This window comes from Anopheles coustani, chromosome 3 (assembly GCF_943734705.1).
Source record: "Anopheles coustani chromosome 3, idAnoCousDA_361_x.2, whole genome shotgun sequence".
Classification (NCBI taxonomy): Eukaryota; Metazoa; Arthropoda; class Insecta; order Diptera; family Culicidae; genus Anopheles; species Anopheles coustani.
The window spans coordinates 45,499,959-45,524,312 of record NC_071288.1 but is presented as its reverse complement, the minus strand read 5'-3'; the positions used below and the strand labels follow the sequence as shown (position 1 = coordinate 45,524,312).

The following is a 24,354-nucleotide window of genomic DNA, read 5'->3' as shown; positions in this document are numbered from 1 at the left end:
GTGATATATATTTTGGTTGCGTCAATATACATCCGAAACGCATATTTTGTACTATTTGGGCCGTGAATTGTCCTTTAAAACTGGATAGAGATATTCCACAAAACGAAGAGGTTGCAATTTTCTTTCGTTGATCCTGTAAAATTAGTTCCAAACACATAATGAACAGTTTTGTATTATTTTCGATTGGTTTATACTGTCCATATTTAAATTAAAAAAAAATAATTAATTAATTAATAAAAATGCAGTAAAACATCATCGAATACTCTAAATTTTTTAAATTACATTTGTAAACAATTGTTTACCGTGCAATTCAAACATCTATCGTCTCACTATACTGAAGAGTGAAGGGCTCCTTCCACGACGCGAGTATGGTAGTGAGTATGGTAGTGAGTATGATGATTGACAGGTGCTCCGACACTCATCATACTCACCAGGCACCCATTTTCATACTCACTACCATACTCACCATTCCCGGCATCGCCGGGAGTATGGCTGATACGCAGGTGACTGTCAAATGACAGAAACCTGGCATGACATCTGCAAGCATACTGTAAACGGGGTTGAATACCTAAACATAGAGTTGCGTGTAGTCTTTTCGGTCATACGTCCTACGATTTTAGTGAAATATTCAACAATGTTTGAAAATAAATGTTCTGTTGTTCAAATCTACTAATCGAATGAAATCGAGTCGTTCTATATGATACAAATGATGCGTTAAGATTGATAGATTTTTTTTTGCGAGATTAATTTTACGCACATTCGTATCATTGTACATCCGTGGAAAGAATAAAACAAAGTATGTTTACAGTAAGTATTAGATATGCATGCAACCAAAAACTTTGTTTTACGTTCAATACAACTAAGGTATTATTTTATCAAAGAAAATTAGTATTTTACTCCAAAATTGTTTCCAATGTGTCAACAACCAACAGCTCCAACGAAAACATGCCGTCAATTCCCATTTCATTTCCCAAAAATTCTGAGAACTGGCTTCGCGAACATTACTGTGTACTTTTTCAGTTCAGGTTTGTCTTTCAAGCTGTGTAGTTTCAAGTAAGTCAGAAAGTTATTTTTGTAATTAATGAAGTGAAAAAGAGTAGTTTTTAATTTGTGCAATTACAGGCCGCAAAATCCATCAGGTCGATTAAAATGGGTGAGAGCAGTGTGTCTAAACGAAAACCTAACCAAAAAGTAAGCGACGAACGGCTTGGAAAGAATGAAGTATAGTTAGTGAACTTTTTCTTTTTTAGACGATTGTCATGAGCGATGAAGAAGCTCTTATCTTTATAGATAAAGTAAAGCTTTATCCAGCAATATGGGATACAAAGTCAGCGGATTATAAAAACCTACAAAAAAAGACAGACGCATGGAACACCGTTTCGGCCTCTGGGTGTTATTCAGTGGAAGAATTGAAAAGCAAGTGGAAGTCCCTGCGTGGAACTTATAGAAAGTTGCGATCTGTCTATAAGAACAGTATGGTTACTGGCTCGGGTAAAGTAATGTTGTGTGCTCTGTTTAAGTATAACCTAACATCATGTATTATACTTTCCAGCCCGCACCGATGTTGAAAGGCCAAGTTGGTTCGCCTATGAAGCCTTGGAGTTTTCAGATCCACAAGAGGCGGATAGCGAGGACATTGGTGTGAGTATAAGTTCATAATCGTAATGGCAATTGCCCTAGGTTTTGCATCGCTGTAGTTGACGTATTACGCCAAGTTCCTTCTACTACTTGACCCTCCACAACCCTGTCTGTCAACTCTGATGGCGAATAAGTATTTTGTGAATCCCTTTTTCGCAGAAAATTATGCAAGCATACAGTTGCTAGCACAATTTTCTTCGCAACATCAGGGGTTTGTAACATAGGGCGGGAATATACGCGGAATGCTGAATTCCAAAGGCATTCTCTACCGTTCGCCGAGCACGAGAATGGCGATAGTTAAACTCTCGCTCAGGAGATCCGGTAGGATGCGTTCCGCTGAAAGGCCTAATACAATACGACGAAAAAGCAAAAGCTTTGTCTCCAAGCAGCATATATGGAACGTTGATGGCGTAGGGAACCCTCAAAACAGCCGGCTCAGGAATATTTAGTGTATTATTCTCAAATTTATGATAAATTTGAGTATGCTTCCATACACCGCCATCTGACATCCTGCCTGGACAGCCGACATCAGCATATAGGAAATTGTAGTCCGCGTCAACAATAGCCATTAGTACAACACTATAAAAGTGTTTATAGTTGAAATATTCGGAGCCACTGTTTTTCGGTGCTTGAATTCGCACGTGCTTTCCGTCAATGGCCCCGATGGCGTGAGGAAAATTCCATTTCAGCTCAAATTGATTGGAGACACGTAACCAGTCTTCTCTAGTAGACGGTATCTGTAAAGAAAAGGAAAGCAGAGATAGTTCGAATGAGCACATACTATACATTTTAGCATTTCTTCTTGTGAATAACATTTTTTCAAATTTTGTTTACAGATGCCAGATGTATCATCACACATCTCAAATACACATGAAATAGATCATCCATATTTCCTAGGCGCCGCACCAGCTGCAGACGAAGCTCACCAATCACGAACACCAACATCACCTGCTTTAGGTAACACCATAACCACGCATGATTTTGGTTATAACTCTAATAACTCCACAACTCCCCTCGCAGATCCTTCTATCCAACCAGTCCCAGAGCCACGTGCCAAGTCGTCAAGAAAAAGGCGCCTAAGCCCAGATGACTTAGACGTCGAGATATCTGGAGTCTTAAAAGAACTTAACGACACAGTCAGATCCTTGGCACCCCCTGCTAGAGATATCGGCAGGTATTTAAATGATACGATAAACGCTGTTGAACCAGATATAGCCGGTGATCTTGTAATAGAAGTGGAACAAGCCATAACCAGGGCAAACATTAGGAACCAAAACAAAAAACGAAAAATTACTATAGACAAAGGTACTAACACTTAATAGGTTAATGAGGTATTTAGGCGTGGTGTTTTCTTGCGCAACACTGAACCATGTGTATCTCCAAGTCTTAATATTTAGGTTAATATATAATTAGTTTTATCTTTTTTGAATTTTGTTTTGAGTTCGATAGTAGTAGCGTATACCGGCTAAATTATTTTGAAAAGTAAATGTACTTATGGAATGGATTTAAACAATTGTACTGTATCCCTTCCCTCTTACCTTCACATGATGTCCTAGAACCTCGATGAGGCAAGCACAAACTTCAGGAACAATTCGGGCTATAGTTGTAACGGACACCTGCAAAAGCAGTTGCAATTAAAAGAATAATTCAATTTTCTACATTGTAAACCAAATTTTAACTCGAACCAGTTGTTACAAATTATATGAAATTTTATTACGCACCTTGAAAAAAAATTGCAAACTTGTGTAGGAGTCTCCGGTAGCCAAATACTTTAACGTTATAGCTAATCGTACCCGTGGTTCGATTGGCTCGCGCATGTTAGTAGTTTGCCGTATTATCCGCGGACTAACTAGCGATAATATGAAGTCGAAATCCACTTTCGACATCCGGATAAACTGGACAACTGTTTGATCTATTCTGTTCTCCAAAATAGTGGATAGATATAGATCGTCATTCACCCGGCATAAAAAGATGTCGTTCATCCACATACGATGACGACGTCTGTGGTTTTCTAGCCGGTCGCGTTCCCGGCGCATTCTTCGCAACACCTGCAGGCGAGCTAAATTACTGATAGTCAGTAGCAGTTGTTGCCTTACATCCATGATAATGTACGTAGTTTTCGCTTTTAAACTATCCAGAGTATGTAACAATACAAACAAAATTAAACTGGATCACGGTCCACGGGCTTTCAAGCTTGGCGTACATACACTCTTGTGCAGTATTTTAGCACATGCTAAATTTGAAGATCAATGCCGTACCAAAGCTTTGTTGTACATATTTAACGGGCATAACCAAAAGGTTTTTGATCATTTTCTTTCTTAATAATCACAACAAACATCAATTTTGGAAAAATAAAGATTATTTAAGGGAGGAATGTACAACTTGGCAGATTTATCCAACGATGAATATTAGTAACATGTGCTTAATAAATCACCCACACTGTAGCTTTCTTTGTCGGCTTCATCAGCTGGTGCGCCATCTGTCAACAGATACCATACCATACTCACCTGGCTTCGTCCACACGGAAGCATACTCACCCATATACCCCGCTAGGCGAGGTCGCATGCAAGTTGTCCTCCACTTGTGTCATCAGGCCTCGGGCCTGGGTAAAGGGAGGACGTTTTTATATGGGAGCTTGCACGCGGTAGAACGATGGAGGACGTTCGAGCAGTCAAATAAAAAAGCAAATGGGGATGTGTGCGTGCATCCAGTGGCCCAGAAATTGTAGCTGTGTGAGTATGCTCGGAGGAGTTTAGTTGTATTTGTGATACCTACCCATGTATGTTTAATGCTAACGAATTTCTTTCGAATTGAAAGGCAACCTCGGTTCATACCTGAAATTGTTTCTTCAACGTAAAGAGTCGCTTTATTCTAAAACGAATTGTACCACTTCTACACATCCTGGCAAGATCCTCCATTATTCTTAATGCGTTTTTCACTTGCTCACGTTTGTTTACGCCGGCATACGAGAAAGAATGCTTTCGGCCCCACGGGACCGACGTAGCGCTTAACGTGTTAACACAATAATAATCTCACTTTAAAATGGGTCCGCTTTTACACTACGTATGAATAGTTTTCACTAAATTTTTATCTTACCAATTCCAATGTCTGTTGTCGCTGAATCTTCCGGAACATTCGCTGAACCCTTCTTCTCCAACAATTCTGATTCCACTTCCACTCTAACTCCACCAGAAAGCGAAGACGATGCCATTCCTCAACAGTTGCGCGTAGATCATCTAAAATATAGTGTTGTCGTTAGTACGACTTGCTCTTGACTGAAATATGGGCGCCTACCTGAACTTGTCAAATTTTCGCCGGATCGTCGAGCAATTCTCGCATCAACACAAGTAAAACACACGAGTGTACAGATACGGGTCACCATGTTTCACACACCACGTTGGATCGAAGCGGTACGTTCATTACACAGAAGAGGAAGATAGCAAAAAATAGCCTAGGCGTGTAAGGGAGAAAGCATGCACCAAGTCTTGTACACAACATCCAAAGTATAGGTCAGGGGTGGTTGCGGATCGAGGAAAGTACTCGAAATCGCCTAGCGGGACGGTGCGCGTTTTTGACATCTGTCAAAAACTCACTACTAGAAATCCGGCCCATACTCGCTGTGTGGAAACGGTCCTTGAGAATTTTCTTTTGTGAGCTCTGATTTCTCATCTCACTTGTCATATGGCAACAAGGTGACTAGATACATGGTTTAAATCTATGTACCTTGTACGAAACCGGCAGAAAACGCGAAAAATAGTAAACATTGCGGAACATCAACATTACGTTTGTTTCTTTGTGTCCACCTTTTTGTTGCGATGAAAATGTTTGATGTAAGCTAGTGAAACGGTTGCTTGAATGGGTAATTGTGAATTGCGTTTTCCTCCTTTTTAGCCGGCCTGGTTAAAGAAGCCTCCGCCGATCGTGGATGATACCGAGGACGAGGAGCGGGCATATATTCTCGAGCCAAAGATTCCACTGCACGAGCCCAAACCAACATTTTGCCCACGTCATCCTACAGTAGAGCATCTGTACGACATTCCCAGTGCCCCCATCTGCACTCGCATCGTACCGGAGCGATGCACGGAAACGGGAAAAGTGTTGGATTTCATCGAAGCGCAGGTGCAGAATGCCGGTTCGAATGCTAAAAACTCCATGTCACTGCAGCGCGAACCGACCGAGTCGCTCGATTCGGCACGCGGCTCGGCCTCGAACTTTCCGTTCTGGCCCGGTGGGTTTGATGAGCCCGAAACCGTGCTGGCAAAGCTGCAGAGAAGCGATAGTCCTATGTTTGAGATGAACCTGAAGACGTGCCCCCCGGGATTTTCGAACGGAATTGAGTTTTCCCAAAGCCGCACACAGGGTGGCTACAATCCGGGTGGTACCGGGGTTGTCGATCTACTGTCGGCGATCGACGATGACGATGGATTCGAGCTACTATCGGAGGATCAAAAGAAAAATGCCGCTATCGTCGGGTCGGCGAAAGATACTGTTGGCGTGCCAAAGGCCACCCCTATGACGTTGGAAGATGAGAGTCTTCTGGTGGTGGAAAAGGAACGTTCCGTGGATCAGGTGCTTAAAATTGGGGCACTTAACCTGAATCGCAGCGCTCAGTCGGCCGAGTGGGCCGAAATGCTCGACATCTCAAAGCCGGTCGACGATTTCTACGTGAAAGTACCAGTAATGGCCCATCGGTTTCCGTTCGAGCTGGACATATTCCAAAAGCAAGCAATCCTGAAGCTAGAAGAGCACAGCCACGTTTTCGTAGCAGCACACACATCCGCGGGAAAGACGGCTGTGGCGGAGTATGCGATCGGTCTCTCAAAGAAACACATGACCAAGAGCATCTACACGTCGCCAATTAAGGCGCTGTCGAATCAAAAGTATCGCGACTTTAAGGCTACCTTTCAGGATGTGGGGCTCATCACGGGCGACATACAGATCGATCCAACCGCATCTTGCCTTATCATGACGACGGAGATCCTCCGCTCGATGCTGTACTGTGGCAGTGACATAACGCGTGACCTCGAGTACGTCATCTTCGACGAGGTACACTACATCACCGACTCCGACCGCGGTCATGTTTGGGAGGAGGTGCTAATCCTGCTACCGGACCACGTGTGTATCGTAATGTTGAGCGCCACCGTACCAAACACATTGGAGTTCGCCAACTGGGTGGGCAAGACGAAGAAGAAACGCGTGTACGTGGTAAGCACGGCCAAGCGGCCCGTTCCGCTCGAGCACTATCTGTATACCGGGTTTGGGGGAAAATCCAAGAACGACTCGTTCCTGATCGTCAACGAGCACAGCCAGTTCGTGGGCGAAGGTTTCGCAAAGGCCAAGGAAAGCATCGAGGCAAAGTCGAATGTTCATCAGCGCCCGGGCAAGTATTCCCAGCGACAGGAGCAGACACTATGGGTTGGACTGATCGACCACCTGCAGAAGAAGGAGAAACTTCCAGTGGTGGCGTTTACACTCTCGCGAAACCGATGCGACAACAATGCCGAAGCGCTTTCGTCCTGCGACCTTACGACGGCTCGGGAGAAGTACGCCATCACGAACTTCTTCCAGCAGTGCCTACAGCGGCTTATTCCGGCCGACCGGGTGCTTCCACAAGTACTACAGATCCAGCATTGCCTCGAGCGGGGCATCGGCGTGCATCACAGTGGCATCCTGCCCATCCTCAAGGAGATCGTGGAGATGCTGTTCGCCCGTGGTCTCGTGAAGATACTGTTCGCCACGGAAACGTTCGCCATGGGCGTCAATATGCCGGCCCGCACGGTCATCTTCGACAGTACGCGTAAGTTCGACGGGTCATCGATGCGCACGCTGCAACCGTCCGAGTACACGCAGATGGCAGGTCGTGCCGGTCGCCGAGGCCTCGATAAGACCGGTACGGTGATGATAATTTGCAAGCGTGACCTACCGAGTGAGTTGGAACTGCGCACGATGATCCTGGGCAAACCTGTCCGACTGGAGTCACAGTTTCGGTTAACGTACGCGATGATACTGTACCTGCTGCGGGTGGAGCTTGTGACAGTGGAGAACATGATGCTCCACAGCTTCCGCGAGTTTGGCAAACGGCAGCAGATGCCGCAGAGTAAGCTCGAGCTGAGCAAGGTGGAGGAGAAGGTATCTGCGCTGAGCAAACTTGGCGATCATCTGAAACCTCTGTGTCAGTTTTACGATGCGGCGCGAGAGTATATCGATATTTGGCATCAGCTGGTGGTACGTTGCACAGCAATCCCTATGCGGTGCTAAATATTCTTCTTTAAACTTTCATAAGCCTTCTTTTCACCATTTCAGCCGCACCAACTATGTCAACAAAAAGTGCTTAACGACATCAAACCGGGCCGGGTGCTGATCGTAACGGACAAAGATCACTACAACAAGTTAGCGGTCGTGCTGTCGATCTCACTGCAGTCGTACCGAGAGGCGAAACTGTCCGTGCTAGTGCTCGATCATCAAACTACATCTACGAATCAGCCAAATCCTATGGAACAACCGACACCAGCCCTCGATCGTGGTCCCCTTTGGCACCGAATGCTAGCCCTCGCGGCGCACTATCAGTGCTTCGTTCCCGGTGGATTCGGTGGCCATCGGGTGCTTCCGATCGGGCTCGTCAACGTGATGGCCGTCACGAAGCACATCGTGCGTTGCGACGAACGGAAAATACTGCAAAACTGGGAAACCCGCCAAATACCGCGCTTCCGCGATACGCCTCCCTCACCGGCCACACTGCAGGCCGTGGCCACGCTGAACGAAATAAACACCATGGTCCTATCGTTCGGTGGTCCGTACTCACTCGAATCGATCACACTCGAGTGCAAACTGGAACAGCTCGATCTCTCGAAGGCACTGTCGGCAGCCGGGTTGCACGTGTCCCAGTATACACCGTACACGAACATTGCCAACTTCGAGCACGAGTTTGCGATCGTGTACGATCGGAAGCAACTAGAGCGCAAGCTGGACGATCTGAAGTTTCAGGTGTCGTACGAGAGTTTATCGCTCTATCCGGACTACTGTCGGAAGCTACAGGTGCTACAGGAGCTGAACTACATCGGTGAAATGCAGCAAGGTATGAATGAAATAGTTAAGTCACATGCGTGTTTTTCTTGTTAATAATTATATAAAGAGTTATTACGTTTATTACATTGTTTTCACGCCGGACTCTTGTGAGCCGAACTTTTTCTTATAAACGTTTAAATGCTAAGCGAAGGATACTATGACTACAATGTCGTTTACTAACTAACTTAGCCTACTATGTTCACCATTCATTCATTCATTCAATCCTTTAGTCGCGATAAAAGGGCGCGTGGCGTGTGAGATGGGACAGAATGAACTGATGATAACGGAGCTGGTGATGCGCAACATATTGACCGATCTTCAACCGGCGGAAATTGCTGCTCTTCTCTCGAGTCTGGTGTTTCAGGCTAAAACAGAAAACGACCCGAAGCTGACAGAAACACTGAAAACGGTAGCTAAACCAAAAACGATAAATAAAATACACTATTGATTCACTTTCTCGGTTTTTTTCGCCATACTTTCAGGGTGTCGCACAGTTCAAGGAGGTGGAAAATGATATTCAGCGCGTCGAACGGCAGCACGGTGTGACCGATGCGCCCCGCAAGGAGGAGCTTAACTTCGGCCTGGTGGAGGTCGTGTACGAGTGGGCTTGCAATAAGCCGTTCGCCGAAATTATGGTCCTCACCGACGTCAAGGAGGGAATCATCGTGCGGTGCATTCAGCAGCTGAACGAAACGCTGTGCAATGTGAAAGACGCGGCCCGTATTATTGGTGACCCGGTGCTGCACATTAAGATGGAGGAAGCATCGAATGCCATCAAGCGAGACATTGTGTTTGCCGCCAGTTTGTACACTTCCGGTACGCCAATCGTTATTGGGGAGGTTTCAGGCCCGGTCTGAGTTTATAACCAACGCCACCGAGAGTCCCCATAGACTGACTATCCATGTACGCAAAGGTAAAAAGTCTGGTAATCTTTCTGGCGCTATCGTTGTTTTTAATAAATGCTTTAAGGCATACAATGGCAAAGAAATGTGTGAGAAGTTATATTTTAAAAGTATTTTATTGAATATATAATGGAATACAATGCAACCGATTCGTTTTAGTTTACCTATAAATTTCGAGTCCAAACCAAGCTCATCTAAAGTGTCCTCTGTTCCGGTATGAAATTGTTTTGAACCGGTGCCGCCCCACCCGTCGCAGATGCACTGTTCGTGTCTTCGCTGATACATGTCCATTGCGCCTCATTGGTTTCCTTCCACAGGCTCACCTTGTTGTCCCCACCGGACACACCGAGAATGTTACCGGTGAGCGACCAGCTGACATTCCATACGACGTCGTCAAAGTTGTTCAATACCGTCGGCTGCCAGCTTACTAGATCGTCGCTCGTCCAAATCACCACCCGGCGGTCCTGGGAGCAGCTTGCAATCTGATGTCGCGGCATGCCGACACTTGGAGCCCACGCCACGTCCCGCACCCAGTCCGAGTGCAACTCTAGTCGCTTTTCCTCCTCCCACCGGTCACCTTCTTCCTTCCAGATCTTCACCGCATTATCGCAGCCACCCGAAACGAGCCGCTTGACGGCTAGGTTCGTTTTGTTCGGGCGCTGATCGAACGCCGGTTCCGGAACGGTTGCCGGGCACCAGCTGACCGTATTGCAGCCGATGGTGTGCGCGTTCGGGATCTTCTTGCAATCCCACGTGCCGGATTCCACGTTGGCCGTCAAGATCGAGATGGACCCGTCGGAGCTACCACAGGCCAGCACCAGCCCGTACTCGGCCGGAGCCCACGCAACCGAGTTGACGGAGGAATCGTGATTGCTGTACTCGTACCACTTCGTCCAGTCGCCCGGCCCGGCTTCCTTCCACACTATCACTTTGCGATCGTAGGAGCAGGACGCCAGTACGTTTCCATAACGGGGATGGCCCCAGGCCACCTGCCAAACTGGCCCACCGTGGCCCTTCAGATCAGCGGCAAGTGTTTGGGCACCGTTTTTGATGTCGAAGATTTTCACCGAGTTATCCGACGAACAGGTGGCGAGCCGCAGGCCGTAGTAATCCACGTCCGCACAGTGGATCATGTCCTCGTGTCCGGTATCGATGGTGTTTAGCACTGATACCATTTTTGTGGTGCGAGAAATCGAGTTAATAAATGCAAAATAAAACCTCCGCACGATAACTACTGAGTTTCCAACTTTTCGTCAGTGTTGTTTGACGTGGAGAAAAACTAGTGTTGGCAGAATCGGGATTCGGAAGATTCAAAGATTCGATCCCTAGAGGGATACCAAAGATTCGAATCCCATTTGATGGATTCTATAGATTTGGATCCCATCTGACAGATTCTAAAGATTTGATTCGATGATTCGAATCAGATTTGATTGTTCTGGGTCTCCATTTGTTTCGATTCTGACTTGTTCCTAAACTGTTTGAATCGACTCACAAATATTTTGAGTCGAATTAGTCACATAACTAGTCGATCTAGAGACAATGTTATTGATTAAAGTTTACTCAAATCGAGCGCTAGGTAGAATGGTTTATTGCACATAGATTGAGTTTTTTGCGCGATTTGCAAGTTAGGCTCTAGAAAAATTCCTGGAACCTATTTTTGACAAAGAAATACAGTAGAATGTCCATTATCCGAGTTGTTCTACCCAACCAAACCCATTTAGCCCGCGGAGTGACAATGGTTCAGATCAGGACCAGACCATTATTACCGGATTTTGAATAAGGCTGGTGTCAGTGCTTTACCGCGTCAGGTTTTGACAGGCGAAAATGTATGGGATTTGACAGCTGCAAGCTTCGCACGGATCGGATGGACGCATCCGATTTTATCTGTCAACAAAGTTGGACTTTATAAACTCGGAGTTGTGGTTTTCATCTAAGAAAAATAATAAAATTCATTTAATCGTCTTAGAATTTGAAAAATTACAGAGAAATTGGCGGACCTATCGTTCGACAAAACATCATGTGACAAAGCACTGACACCAGCCTAAAACTATCACACAAAATTGATAATCTTCTTAAGACAAGTCTTAACATGTACACTATAACACTGCAGTGTTATATACAAAAATAACTGTGCCCGATTTTAAATCCTCGAAGCGAAGAACATCGTTTCCTTACGAGAATAGATTTTCATGATCAACAGAACTACTAACACGTGTGGCACGTTTTTATTTCGGAAAAGCGAGTTGTGATTTGATGGGGATTCAGATTTGGATAAACAATTTCCAGACCAACATTGTTTTCTTTATATAATGATTTGGTTAACACCGTCAGCTATCAATGATTGATAGTGTGGTGAAGCCCGCCAGTGCTGCTTAAGGGACCTGATCTTGTTCCTTCCATACAACGGTTCCAAGCAATCACCTCGAAAGGTAAATCGCCGAGTCCCCCAAGGTTAACGATGCACCACTTTCCGGAGTGTAAGAGGGTGTTTCTGCTCTGTTTGTAGTTCACACCGCCAATTACCATTGGTTGAGAATGTGGTGCCACTATCAGAGCCCCGCTACACGACCCGAAAACTCAAAAACTGTTGACATATGTATGTTGGCATGAATGTACTGTTCATAGAAGCGTCAAATGACAGGAGAAATGTCAAACCGCGATGGTGACAAGGGTGAACCTCTATATGTATGAACTTTGACCATCTGAATAAAAGCACGGCGAACGCTCGGCTCAGTGTCAGTCGTTTGTGTATCAGCCATAAAAGATAACACGCTGGTGTATTTCGTTCAAAGTTCAACAGGTTATGGGCCCAGGTGAAATGGCGGATACGCAACGGTTTATGGTGCCTAAGTTGACCAATCAAAACTACCAAACGTGGAAGTTTAAAATGCAAATGCTCCTCGAGCGTGATGAGCTTTGGTGCACAATTGGCGAAGCAAAGCCGGAACCAGAGACACCGGTATGGAAGCAGAAAGATTCGAGAGCACGTGCAACGATTGGGCTGTGTGTCGACGATAGCCAAGTTGGGCTAGTGCGTGACGCAACGTCTGCAAAAGACGCATGGGATGCCATAAAAGGGTACCATGAAGCGGGATCAGAAGTGTACCTGCTAAAGCGGCTGACGCGCTTAGAATTAGCAGAAGGCGGGGACATAGAGAATCATCTACAAACGTTCTCTAACTTGGTCCAACAAATCGCTGATTTAGGAGAGCCAATACCCAGAAAATGGCAAATAGCGATGTTGCTATGTTCGTTACCGGAATCATACGATCCGTTAACTACCGCATTGGAACAGATTTCCACCAATAATTTAACCCTAGAGTTGGTGAAGAGCAAACTTCTAGCCGAAGGAGAAAAACGACGTGAACGTTCGGGAACAAGTTCGGCAGAAGGCAAAGTGTTTCAAGTGACGACGAAGAACAAAGTGAACAGGAACAAACCAAGTGTAGTGTGCTTTCATTGTGGCAAAGCCGGCCACATGAAAAGAAACTGTCGTTTGCTTAACAGAACAATGCAGGAAGCAAAACACAATTCCGCGAAAGTGACGGTGAGTGACGAAGGACCGGTGGCTTGGACTGCAAGCAAAGGCCTACCAGGAAACTGGTATATAGACAGTGGTGCGTCGCGGCATATGACGAATGATCCAACGTTCTTTGAAATTAAAGTGAATTGTGCGGAAAGTAGTGTCACACTGGCCGATGGAAGCAAGGCGAAAATTGAAGGTGTTGGGTCAGGAACCCTAGTATGCGTGACAAAAGATGGCGAACAATTGGCCATAAAAGTTAGCGATGTACTTTATGTGCCCACACTGGAAAGTGGCTTAATATCGGTGAGCTGCCTGGTGAAGAAGGGCATGCGAGTAATTTTCGAAGAAAATCATTGTCTTATCGAACAAGGAAGGCGAGTTATAGCTGTGGCAAATAAACTCGGAAGTCTTTATCACCTGTGTATCATCGGCGAAAATGCGTTGGTGAGTAGAACATCACCAAATCATTGTCTACATTTATGGCATAGACGGCTTGGTCATCGAGACCCACAAGTAATAAAGACATTATTCGGCGATAAGGCGAAGTTGGAAGAACTGAACATGACAAATGTCTGCACGAGTTGTATAGAAGGGAAGATGGCCCGATCCCCATTCAGAAGAACAAACAAAAGAAGTGAAAACAAGCTGGACATTGTTCACACGGACGTGTGTGGTCCGTTTCCTCACACACCGAGTGGTCACCGTTACTTCATCACATTTATAGATGATCATTCGAGAATGGCGTTCGTTTACCTTATGCGACAGAAGTCAGATGCTAGTGAAATTATTCAGAATTTCGTGGCCTTCTGCAAGACACAATTCGGGAAAACACCCAAGGCCATACGATCAGACAATGGTGGTGAGTACACCGGAAAGGCGCTGCAAAAGTTCTTCAAAGAGCAAGGTATTATGAGTCAACTAACAGTGCCATACTCGCCTCAGCAAAATGGCGTCGCTGAGAGGAAAAACAGATCACTTCAAGAAATGGCATTGTGTATGTTACAAGATGCACGTTTAGAAAGCAAATATTGGGGAGAAGCAGTACTTACTGCAGCATATACCCAGAATCGACTACCATCGAAAATAATCGGAATGTCATCTTTTGAAAAATGGTTCGGTAGAAAGCCATCCTACAACCATTTCAAAGTGTTTGGATGCGAAGCATGGGTTCAAATACCTAAAGAAAAGCGTGGAAAAATGGAACCCAAGGCAAAGCAACTAAGATTCGTCGGATATTCCATCCAAGAAAAGGCATACAGGCTTGTAGATACTAGCACGGACCGCATTGTGATTAGTCGTGACGTCGTATTCAACGAAGCATCGTGCGAGCAAGGTGATAGTGTTGATGTTGATGAAATTATACTCGACGTTGATCCTGATCGATACAAACATGATGATGTCGATGAAGAAAGCAACCCGATCAACGTGCAGGAGGAGAATTTTGATACAGCGGAAGAAAACGAGCATTACTCATCGGGCTCAGAAGACCTAGACCAGCCGGTTGCCGATCCATTAACACAGCGATCGACAAGAGGTAAACCACCAGCTAAATTTACCGACTATTTTTTAGGTTTGGTAAGAACAAGTGTGGATGAACCAGCGTCGTACAACGAAGCCATAACATCCGTGGAAAAGGACAGGTGGATGGAGGCTATCGAAGATGAGTTCCGATCCCTGGAAGCCAACAACACGTGGGAGCTAACGTATCCACCCGAGAACAGCAACATTATCGGATGTAAATGGGTTTTTAAGAAAAAGTTGGACGCGAATGGAAATGTTGATCGATATAAGGCAAGACTTGTAGCGCAAGGTTTCGGGCAAAGGAAAGGATTTGATTACGAAGAAGTTACTGCACCTGTAGCAAATCAGTGCACATTAAGACTCTTGTTGACAATAGCAGGGCACAAGAAGTTTTACGTTAAACATCTAGACGTCAAGACTGCGTATTTGTACGGTGTGTTAGATGAAACCATTTATATGCGACAACCACAGGGATACTCAAAGAAAGGCAAGGAAGGTTTAGTGTGTCGCCTGAACAAGAGCATGTATGGACTAAAACAGGCCGCAAGGGTCTGGTACCAAACAATATTGGGAATACTTGAACAGAACGGATTCAAACAATGTAAAGCGGACACATGTCTCTTCAAGATGGAACGTAAGCATGATATACTATATTTGTTAATATATGTAGACGACATGATCATTGCAGGAAGTAGTGAAGAATTAATCGAGAGCGTGGTTAAAATTATCAGTAAAACACTACAAGTCTCATCCTTAGGAGACATAAATTGGTTTCTGGGGATGCGAGTGATAAAAAATAAGGACGGATTTTATAGCTTGATACAAGATAGTTTCATACGAACAGTTGCAAAACGTTTCGGTTTGGATCAAGCAAAGGTTTCCAAGTACCCTATGGATCCAGATCATTTCAATAATAGGCTGAAGAGTGAGGGTATGAAAAACAATGATGATTACCAAAGGCTTGTAGGAAGTCTACTTTATTTAGCAACACACACACGCCCGGATATAGCAGTAGCTACAAACATATTAAGCAGATATGTAAGCAACCCTACAGAATCCGATTGGTTGGAAGCGAAAAGAGTAGTGCGTTATTTACTATTTACAATCGACAATGCGTTGAAATTAGGAAGCCAGAATGAAAAACTTGTGCTTGTAGGATATAGCGACGCTGACTGGGCTGGAGATACCAGTGACAGGAAATCTTGTAGCGGATACCTATACCGCTTAGGAGGAGGCACAGTCAGTTGGTCGAGTAGAAAACAGACTTGCGTTTCGATGTCTACAATGGAAGCCGAATACGTAGCTCTATCTGAGGCAGGACAGCAAGCGGTTTGGTTGCGTAGGCTATTGGAGGAAATGGATGTAAAACAAAGAGAAGCAACCATTATTAACGAAGATAATCGTGCGTGCATTGAATTTACTTTGTCAGGTCATGAAAAGAGAAAGTCAAAGCACATAGATATGAAATATCATTATACTAGAGATCTTTGTAACACGAAAGTTATCGAATTAAAGTATTGTGCTTCTGAAGCAATGCTAGCCGACATATTAACCAAACCACTAGGGGCACAAAAGATTAAAGAACTCTCGATAGGACTCGGTATTAGCAAGTTAGTAACGGAATGAACATTAGATTCATGAGGAGGAGTGTTGACATATGTATGTTGGCATGAATGTACTGTTCATAGAAGCGTCAAATGACAGGAGAAATGTCAAACCGCGATGGTGACAAGGGTGAACCTCTATATGTATGAACTTTGACCATCTGAATAAAAGCACGGCGAACGCTCGGCTCAGTGTCAGTCGTTTGTGTATCAGCCATAAAAGATAACACGCTGGTGTATTTCGTTCAAAGTTCAACAAAAACTTCTCGGCGAGAAGAGGGGAACAACCGAGAAGTTTACGTCAAAAACTTTTCAGCTCCGTGAGCTGAAAACTGCACCCGAGAAGTTTTTGGCAGCTAACCGAAAACTCAAATGCGTCAGAAGAAGAAGACGAAAAAGAAATAAATGTAAACATAACAAATCTCAAAAACAAAATAAACGAACATATGGTGATAAATTTACGTGTTTCTTTTGTAGTTACGGTTAGTTAATATTTTGTTATTTTATAGCTAGAATATCAATTATAAATTCACTATAGATCAGGGGTTCGCAAAGTCCGGCCCACCAACTGATTCCAAAATATAAAAGTTTCAAAAAGTTTAATGATAAAGATTAAAATATTTTATTTTACCACTTTTTATGTAACTTGAGAACATCAAAATCTTCCTTCTTCATGCGAAGAAAGTTAATTATAGTTTCATTTGCTTGCTCTGCTACAGTATTGTCCAGCAAACGGTTGCCATCTTCTTGCCTCCGCACAATACGCCTGTTGCGTTGTTGCAAGTTTTGTTGACATATGTATGTTGGCATGAATGTACTGTTCATAGAAGTGTCAAATGACAGGAGAAATGTCAAACCGCGATGGTGACAAGGGTGCACCTCTATATGTATGAACTTTGACCATCTGAATAAAAGCACGGCGAACGCTCGGCTCAGTGTCAGTCGTTTGTGTATCAGCCATAAAGGATAACACGCTGGTGTATTTCGTTCAAAGTTCAACAGGTTATGGGCCCAGGTGAAATGGCGGATACGCAACGGTTTATGGTGCCTAAGTTGACCAATCAAAACTACCAAACGTGGAAGTTTAAAATGCAAATGCTCCTCGAGCGTGATGAGCTTTGGTGCACAATTGGCGAAGCAAAGCCGGAACCAGAGACGCCGGTATGGAAGCAGAAAGATTCGAGAGCACGTGCAACGATTGGGCTGTGTGTCGACGATAGCCAAGTTGGGCTAGTGCGTGACGCAACGTCTGCAAAAGACGCGTGGGATGCCATAAAAGGGTACCATGAAGCGGGATCAGAAGTGTACCTGCTAAAGCGGCTGACGCGCTTAGAATTAGCAGAAGGCGGGGACATAGAGAATCATTTACAAACGTTCTCTAACTTGGTCCAACAAATCGCTGATTTAGGAGAGCCAATACCCAGAAAATGGCAAATAGCGATGTTGCTATGTTCGTTACCGGAATCATACGATCCGTTAACTACCGCATTGGAACAGATTTCCACCAATAATTTATCCCTAGAGTTGGTGAAGAGCAAACTTCTAGCCGAAGGAGAAAAACGACGTGAACGTTCGGGAATAAGTTCGGCAGAAGGCAAAGTGTTTCAAGTGACGACGAAGAACAAAGTGAATAGGAACAAACCAAGTGTAGTGTGCTTTCATTGTGGCAAAGCCGGCCACATGAAAAGAAACTGTCGTTTGCTTAACAGAACAATGCAGGAAGCAAAACACAATTCCGCGAAAGTGACGGTGAGTGACGAAGGACCAGTGGCTTGGACTGCAAGCAAAGGCCTACCAGGAAACTGGTATATAGACAGTGGTGCGTCGCGGCATATGACGAATGATCCAACGTTCTTTGAAATTAAAGTGAATTGTGCGGAAAGTAGTGTCACACTGGCCGATGGAAGCAAGGCGAAAATTGAAGGTGTTGGATCAGGAACCCTAGTATGCGTGACAAAAGATGGCGAACAATTGGCCATAAAAGTTAGCGATGTACTTTATGTGCCCACACTGGAAAGTGGCTTAATATCGGTGAGCTGCCTAGTGAAGAAGGGCATGCGAGTAATTTTCGAAGAAAATCGTTGTCTTATTGAACAAGGAAGGCGAGTTATAGCTGTGGCAACAAAACTCGGAAGTCTTTATCACCTGTGTATCATCGGCGAAAATGCGTTGGTGAGTAGAACATCACCAAATCATTGTCTACATTTATGGCATAGACGGCTTGGTCATCGAGACCCACAAGTAATAAAGACATTATTCGGCGATAAGGCGAAGTTGGAAGAACTGAACATGACAAATGTCTGCACGAGTTGTATAGAAGGGAAGATGGCCCGATCCCCATTCAGAAGAACAAACAAAAGAAGTGAAAACAAGTTGGACATTGTTCACACGGACGTGTGTGGTCCGTTTCCTCACACACCGAGTGGTCACCGTTACTTCATCACATTTATAGATGATCATTCGAGAATGGCGTTCGTTTACCTTATGCGACAGAAGTCAGATGCTAGTGAAATTATTCAGAATTTCGTGGCCTTCTGCAAGACACAATTCGGGAAAACACCCAAGGCCATACGATCAGACAATGGTGGTGAGTACACCGGAAAGGTGCTGCAAAAGTTCTTCAAAGAGCAAGGTATTATGAGTCAACTAACAGTGCCATACTCGCCTCAGCAAAATGGCGTCGCTGAGAGGAAAAACAGATCACTTCAAGAAATGGCATTGTGTATGTTACAAGATGCACGTTTAGAAAGTAAATATTGGGGAGAAGCAGTACTTACTGCAGCATATACCCAGAATCGACTACCATCGAAAATAATCGGAATGTCACCTTTTGAAAAATGGTTCGGTAGAAAGCCATCCTACAACCATTTCAAAGTGTTTGGATGCGAAGCATGGGTTCAAATACCTAAAGAAAAGCGTGGAAAAATGGAACCCAAGGCAAAGCAACTAAGATTCGTCGGATATTCCATCCAAGAAAAGGCATACAGGCTTGTAGATACTAGCACGGACCGCATTGTGATTAGTCGTGACGTCGTATTCAACGAAGCATCGTGCGAGCAAGGTGATAGTGTTGATGTTGATGAAATTATACTCGACGTTGATCCTGATCGATACAAACATGATGATGTCGATGAAGAAAGCAACCCGATCAACGTGCAGGAGGAGAATTTTGATACAGCGGAAGAAAACGAGCATTACTCATCAGGCTCAGAAGACCTAGACCAGCCGGTTGCCGATCCATTAACACAGCGATCGACAAGAGGTAAACCACCAGCTAAATTTACCGACTATTTTTTAGGTTTGGTAAGAACAAGTGTGGATGAGCCAGCGTCGTACAACGAAGCCATAACATCCGTGGAAAAGGACAGGTGGATGGAGGCTATCGAAGATGAGTTCCGATCCCTAGAAGCCAACAACACGTGGGAGCTAACGTATCCACCCGAGAACAGCAACATTATCGGATGTAAATGGGTTTTTTAAGAAAAAATTGGACGCGAATGGAAATGTTGATCGATATAAGGCAAGACTTGTAGCGCAAGGCTTCGGGCAAAGGAAAGGATTTGATTACGAAGAAGTTACTGCACCTGTAGCAAATCAGTGCACATTAAGACTCTTGTAGACAATAGCAGGACAGCAAGCGGTTTGGTTGCGTAGGCTATTGGAGGAAATGGATGTAAAACAAAGAGAAGCAACCATTATTAACGAAGATAATCGTGCGTGCATTGAATTTACTTTGTCAGGTCATGAAAAGAGAAAGTCAAAGCACATAGATATGAAATATCATTATACTCAAGATCTTTGTAACACGAAAGTTATCGAATTAAAGTATTGTGCTTCTGAAGCAATGCTAGCCGACATATTAACCAAACCACTAGGAGCACAAAAGATTAAAGAACTCTCGATAGGACTCGGTATTAGCAAGTTAGTAACGGAATGAACATTAGATTCATGAGGAGGAGTGTTGACATATGTATGTTGGCATGAATGTACTGTTCATAGAAGTGTCAAATGACAGGAGAAATGTCAAACCGCGATGGTGACAAGGGTGCACCTCTATATGTATGAACTTTGACCATCTGAATAAAAGCACGGCGAACGCTCGGCTCAGTGTCAGTCGTTTGTGTATCAGCCATAAAGGATAACACGCTGGTGTATTTCGTTCAAAGTTCAACAAGTTTTGGGTACTCAACTCGATGACCCGCGATAGGGTAGTTAGCCACACTTCAACAGATTATCCATCTTTTACTTTTTGTGTGAATTGAAATAAGATCTTGTTTGCTTTGAAGGAAGATTTTTGAGTTAACTGAAAAATCAAAAACAAAAACCTCGTTGCGCCGCAAAGTTTTTGAGTTTGCGGCTCGTGTAGCGTGGCTCACAGAATTGGTACCACAAAACGCGGCTACACGAACCGAAAAGATTTTGACGTAAACTTATACGGTTTTTGAGTTCTCGGTTGGAGTTTTCGGTTCGTGTAGCGGCCCGGTCAAGAACAGAAAGGGACCCAACTACAGCGAGATATGTAGATTCTGCTAGTTCTTTTCGTACAACCATGACCACCAATTGTCCTCATTTACGCGCGCGTGTCTCAAAACTATGTAGACTCATTCATTCTATTTAGTTAAATAAGGTAATAAAAATGAAAAGTCCCTGTTCTTTTTTTTTACTCATCATCATCATAATCGAAGACCATGATGAAAAATGCAATACTACGGGCTCAAAAACTACAACATTTACTAAATACATTGCAAGCACAGCGTCAGACAACCCGCTTCACGTATACGGCGCATAGGCGTTTGAACTCCCTAAGATTTCGCGCTTGTTTAATCTCTCTCGGCATCCTGTTGCACCATTGTACTCCTTTGAAAAACAACGAATTTCGGGCGTTTCCAGACAGTTAGCCCGGAAGTCTTGGCTCATCGGCATTACGAGTGTGATACCGATGGACGTCAGTCCCAACTACTATCCTTTCCTCTAAATACGTTGGTAGGGGAAGGTGGGGCAAGACGCGCCGGTGGGGCAAGATGCCCCGGCCTGTTTTACGCTGAATTAAGCCATTTAAAAATAATTTAAGTAATAGAATATGTTCATCAACGTATCTACTACAGCCTATGTAAATTTCACTGCACGAAATAACCATTTCAAAAAGAAAACGAGAAAAAACCAAATTGACTCTAAATGATCTAATATTTTGTCACTTTTATGTAAGGTATGGCATGCTTTGATATTATATTTTTTAAACATCGAGGCCTTCTTTTACTACCTGATAATGGTATTTAACGAATACCGAAGAGAAACTGTTTTAAAATTCTCAAAATTTTGAATAAATTACATAAAACGGACGATCCTCAGAGTGGGGCAAGATGCGCCGGCCTAGGTGGGGCAAGACGCCCTAGCATTCCAAATGTAAACAATGGGGCAGGACGCACCATCAAAACAAGAGCAAGTCGCACGGTGCCTCCATTATCACCGCATTGTTGATTTAAATAAGTCTAATATTAAACATGCCATGTGAGTTTCATAAGAAACGAATAGTTTTTAGTTCTTCATATGAAATTTGTGTTAATTTTTTATGATGTTCAACTGTGTTTTCAAACCACAGATCATCTGGATTACAAAGCGTCAAATTTTGACTCTGTCAGATGTGCTACCTGCAAGGTTGATGTAATTGTAAAGGTTGTACTAAGGCGGTTTGTATAAAAGGCCAAAAACAGATCCGTGAAAATATTCAATAATTGTTCGGAATTCAGCAACGAATTTATACCCAAACTGTCTTTTGAATGGTACACCACAAAATTCAATCCAATGTGGGTTACATGGGCTCAGTATCGGACTGTTTACTAGTGCCTCTGCATAGACTATCCTTTCAACAAGCAACCTTGCCATCTCCTGTCTGTTTTAGGCCATCTTGCCCCATGTTTACGTAGTGGCGCGTCCTGCCCCACCGGTTGGGCCATCTTGCCCCACTATTGTCAACGGAGCTAAAAATTGAAAGGCCCTTCGAAAATCTTATTTAATATGAAATTGATTAGTTTGATATAGTGTTTGATATTTTCCATACATAAACAAGATGTTTATTTATCTTACTATGAAAATTAGAGACTTTTTAATGAAAGGAATGGAAGAAAATAATGTTTTTCGCTTAAGGGGCGCGTCCTGCCCCACCTTACCTTACTAGGCCTTTCAAAATTTTTGCACAGCACAAAGACTACAGTTCCAAAGGACCACTATCCGCTGCTTGGACTGTTCCGACTGTTTCTGGGATTGGGATTCGGATTTGGGGATTTGGTTTACCCACCACTACGAACGAAACTGCGCGCCAAACAGACATCAACAAGCTTCAAAAACCTTGGTCACAACTGTAAATACAGGGTCCGCAGTCATACAATGGCAGGCCCCAACCGGTACAGGGATTCATGAACGTGCTAGGGGGATTGCCTGTACCGGTAGAGGGATATCCGCGGGCATATAATTGCAAACCGCGGTGGCTGAGGGGAATCAAGCTGGCGTATTGTTGCGATTGTCAACCGGTCGCAAAATAGTAGGTATCTGGCAACCGTGCATGATTCAAATGTGTCGCACAAATGACCGTTAGATGGCGTGCTAAACAACTAATCGAACACGTTGAAAGGAAATATCAAATTTAGTTTTTGATATAATATTTTTTCCGTAAATACTAAATACGAAATTTCATTTGAACGTAGTTTTTCGTCGTTTTTACTTGAAATCTAACGGTTACTCATGCGATACATTTGAGTGTGCGGTGCACAGCACCGCTCATGCACGGTTGCCAGATACCTACTATTTTGCGACCGGTTGACAATCGCAACAATACGCCAGCTTGATTCCCCTCAGCCACCGCGGTTTGCAATTATATGCCCGCGGATATCCCTCTACCGGTACAGGCAATCCCCCTAGCACGTTCATGAATCCCTGTACCGGTTGGGGCCTGCCATTGTATGGCTGCGGACCCTGTAATGGCTAAAGCAACTAATTTCTCAATAACTTTTTAGTGGTTGGGCCAATTTTTGCGCCAGACCCCTCAAATGAAAGGTCTTTGAAAGACACATAATTCTCTGTAGCAAAGACTCTTCCGTGATTCTTAGTTTATGAAATTCGGAGGCGTAGGTGCAGAAACCTTGGTTGGTATTTTCTACTGAAATAACAAATTTGTTAATAACTTTACAACTGCTGAAGCGATTTGTACATGTGACCCCTTAAATGAAAGGTCTGCTCAAGACACACAACTTTGCGTAACAATAGATCATTCTATATTTTTTAGTTTTTGAGAAAGTTTATTTTTTGAAAAGCTTCGGAAATCTACCGGTTCGACCGGAACAAGGTAGTCAATACTTCGAATAGCCATTTAGGCAAAAAATTGCCAATTTGTTAATAACTTTCCCGATTGCGAATCTCTCTCTCGAAGAGAGATTTTGCGATTTTGCGAGAGAATTTTCAATTCTCTTTTCTCTCTCAAATTGGCGCATAGTGGTGGGAAGTTTCCTCGGAACTGAAATGAAACAGCTCCCTCTGGGAGCGGATAGCGATAGCGATCCAGATGGTCCTGGGGACCATTCACAAGCTCGATTTAGCCTTTGGATCAATTCAACCATTGATTGTACAATTGTTAAAGTAACAAATAATATGAAAAATCGGTAAATTTGATAGGCACGCAGGATATGACGAATTGGGACTCGGATTCGAAGATCCGGATCCCAGAATGGATTTGCATCGAAAGATTCTGGGATCACAGGGATTCAGTTTCCCCACCACTAAGAAAAACACTGCACTGACAGTGCTGTCAGTGAGCGTTTATGATGAAATTGACAGCAGAGTGGCTATGTCCCGCGGACTCGCGTGGAGGACATACCCGGCTTTTTTATGCTGGCAGTTTCAAGTTTGAGTGTTTAAAATAAATAAAATTGTGAAATGTATCAATCAATTTGAAATCTTAACAGGTCCGATCAGAATACATGGACAATCTTGAGGCTTTTATCACATTTGAAAGGGAAAACAGAGTTTAACATAAATACAGTACAACTTGAGCCATGTGTAGCATGCACAGCTAGCAAAACATTTAAAAAATATTTAAAGATTGTTT

At 43.9% G+C, this 24,354-nt stretch overlaps 3 protein-coding genes across 3 annotated transcripts in view; 1 reads left to right on the top strand and 2 right to left on the bottom strand.

Annotated features, from left to right (window-relative positions):
- Window positions 1–1,947: 1,947 nt before the first annotated feature.
- Window positions 1,948–4,849, bottom strand: LOC131261983 (uncharacterized). The gene is made up of 5 exons (XM_058263873.1): window positions 4,735–4,849; window positions 3,360–3,487; window positions 3,177–3,254; window positions 2,133–2,375; window positions 1,948–1,983 (listed from the first exon to the last, which is right to left on the bottom strand). Exons 1-5 carry the CDS (start codon window positions 4,847–4,849, stop codon window positions 1,948–1,950), a joined length of 600 nt encoding a protein of 199 aa, XP_058119856.1.
- A 610-nt stretch (window positions 4,850–5,459) lies between these two features.
- Window positions 5,460–9,748, top strand: LOC131261976 (superkiller complex protein 2). Its single transcript, XM_058263861.1, has 5 exons — window positions 5,460–5,468; window positions 5,530–7,863; window positions 7,942–8,713; window positions 8,934–9,112; window positions 9,186–9,748. The coding sequence occupies exons 1-5, from the start codon at window positions 5,460–5,462 to the stop codon at window positions 9,558–9,560; spliced, it is 3,669 nt and encodes a 1,222-aa protein (XP_058119844.1). The 3' UTR covers window positions 9,561–9,748.
- Window positions 9,689–24,354, bottom strand: part of LOC131259314 (protein SEC13 homolog) — a 59,883-nt gene continuing 45,217 nt past the window's right edge. The window contains exon 2 of the mRNA XM_058260772.1: window positions 9,689–10,836. Coding sequence (XP_058116755.1) covers window positions 9,800–10,780 — 981 coding nt within the window. The 5' untranslated portion in view covers window positions 10,781–10,836 and the 3' untranslated portion in view covers window positions 9,689–9,799. The remainder of the gene's footprint in view (window positions 10,837–24,354) is intronic.

What these genes read in the sequence shown, in the direction of transcription:
- LOC131261983 (XM_058263873.1), bottom strand. Translation starts at nt 4,849, where the DNA reads ATGGCATCGTCTTCGCTTTCTGGTGGAGTTAGAGTGGAAGTGGAATCA. An exon ending in TTCTAGGACATCATGTGAAG is followed by an intron (nt 2,376 to 3,176) that starts GTAAGAGGGAAG and finishes TTTTCTTTACAG; the next exon opens with ATACCGTCTACTAGAGAAGA. An exon ending in GCAGGATGTCAGATGGCGGT is followed by an intron (nt 1,984 to 2,132) that starts GTATGGAAGCAT and finishes GTATTGTATTAG; the next exon opens with GCCTTTCAGCGGAACGCATC.
- LOC131261976 (XM_058263861.1), top strand. An exon ending in CATCGGTGAAATGCAGCAAG is followed by an intron (nt 8,714 to 8,933) that starts GTATGAATGAAA and finishes TCAATCCTTTAG; the next exon opens with TCGCGATAAAAGGGCGCGTG. An exon ending in TGACAGAAACACTGAAAACG is followed by an intron (nt 9,113 to 9,185) that starts GTAGCTAAACCA and finishes CCATACTTTCAG; the next exon opens with GGTGTCGCACAGTTCAAGGA.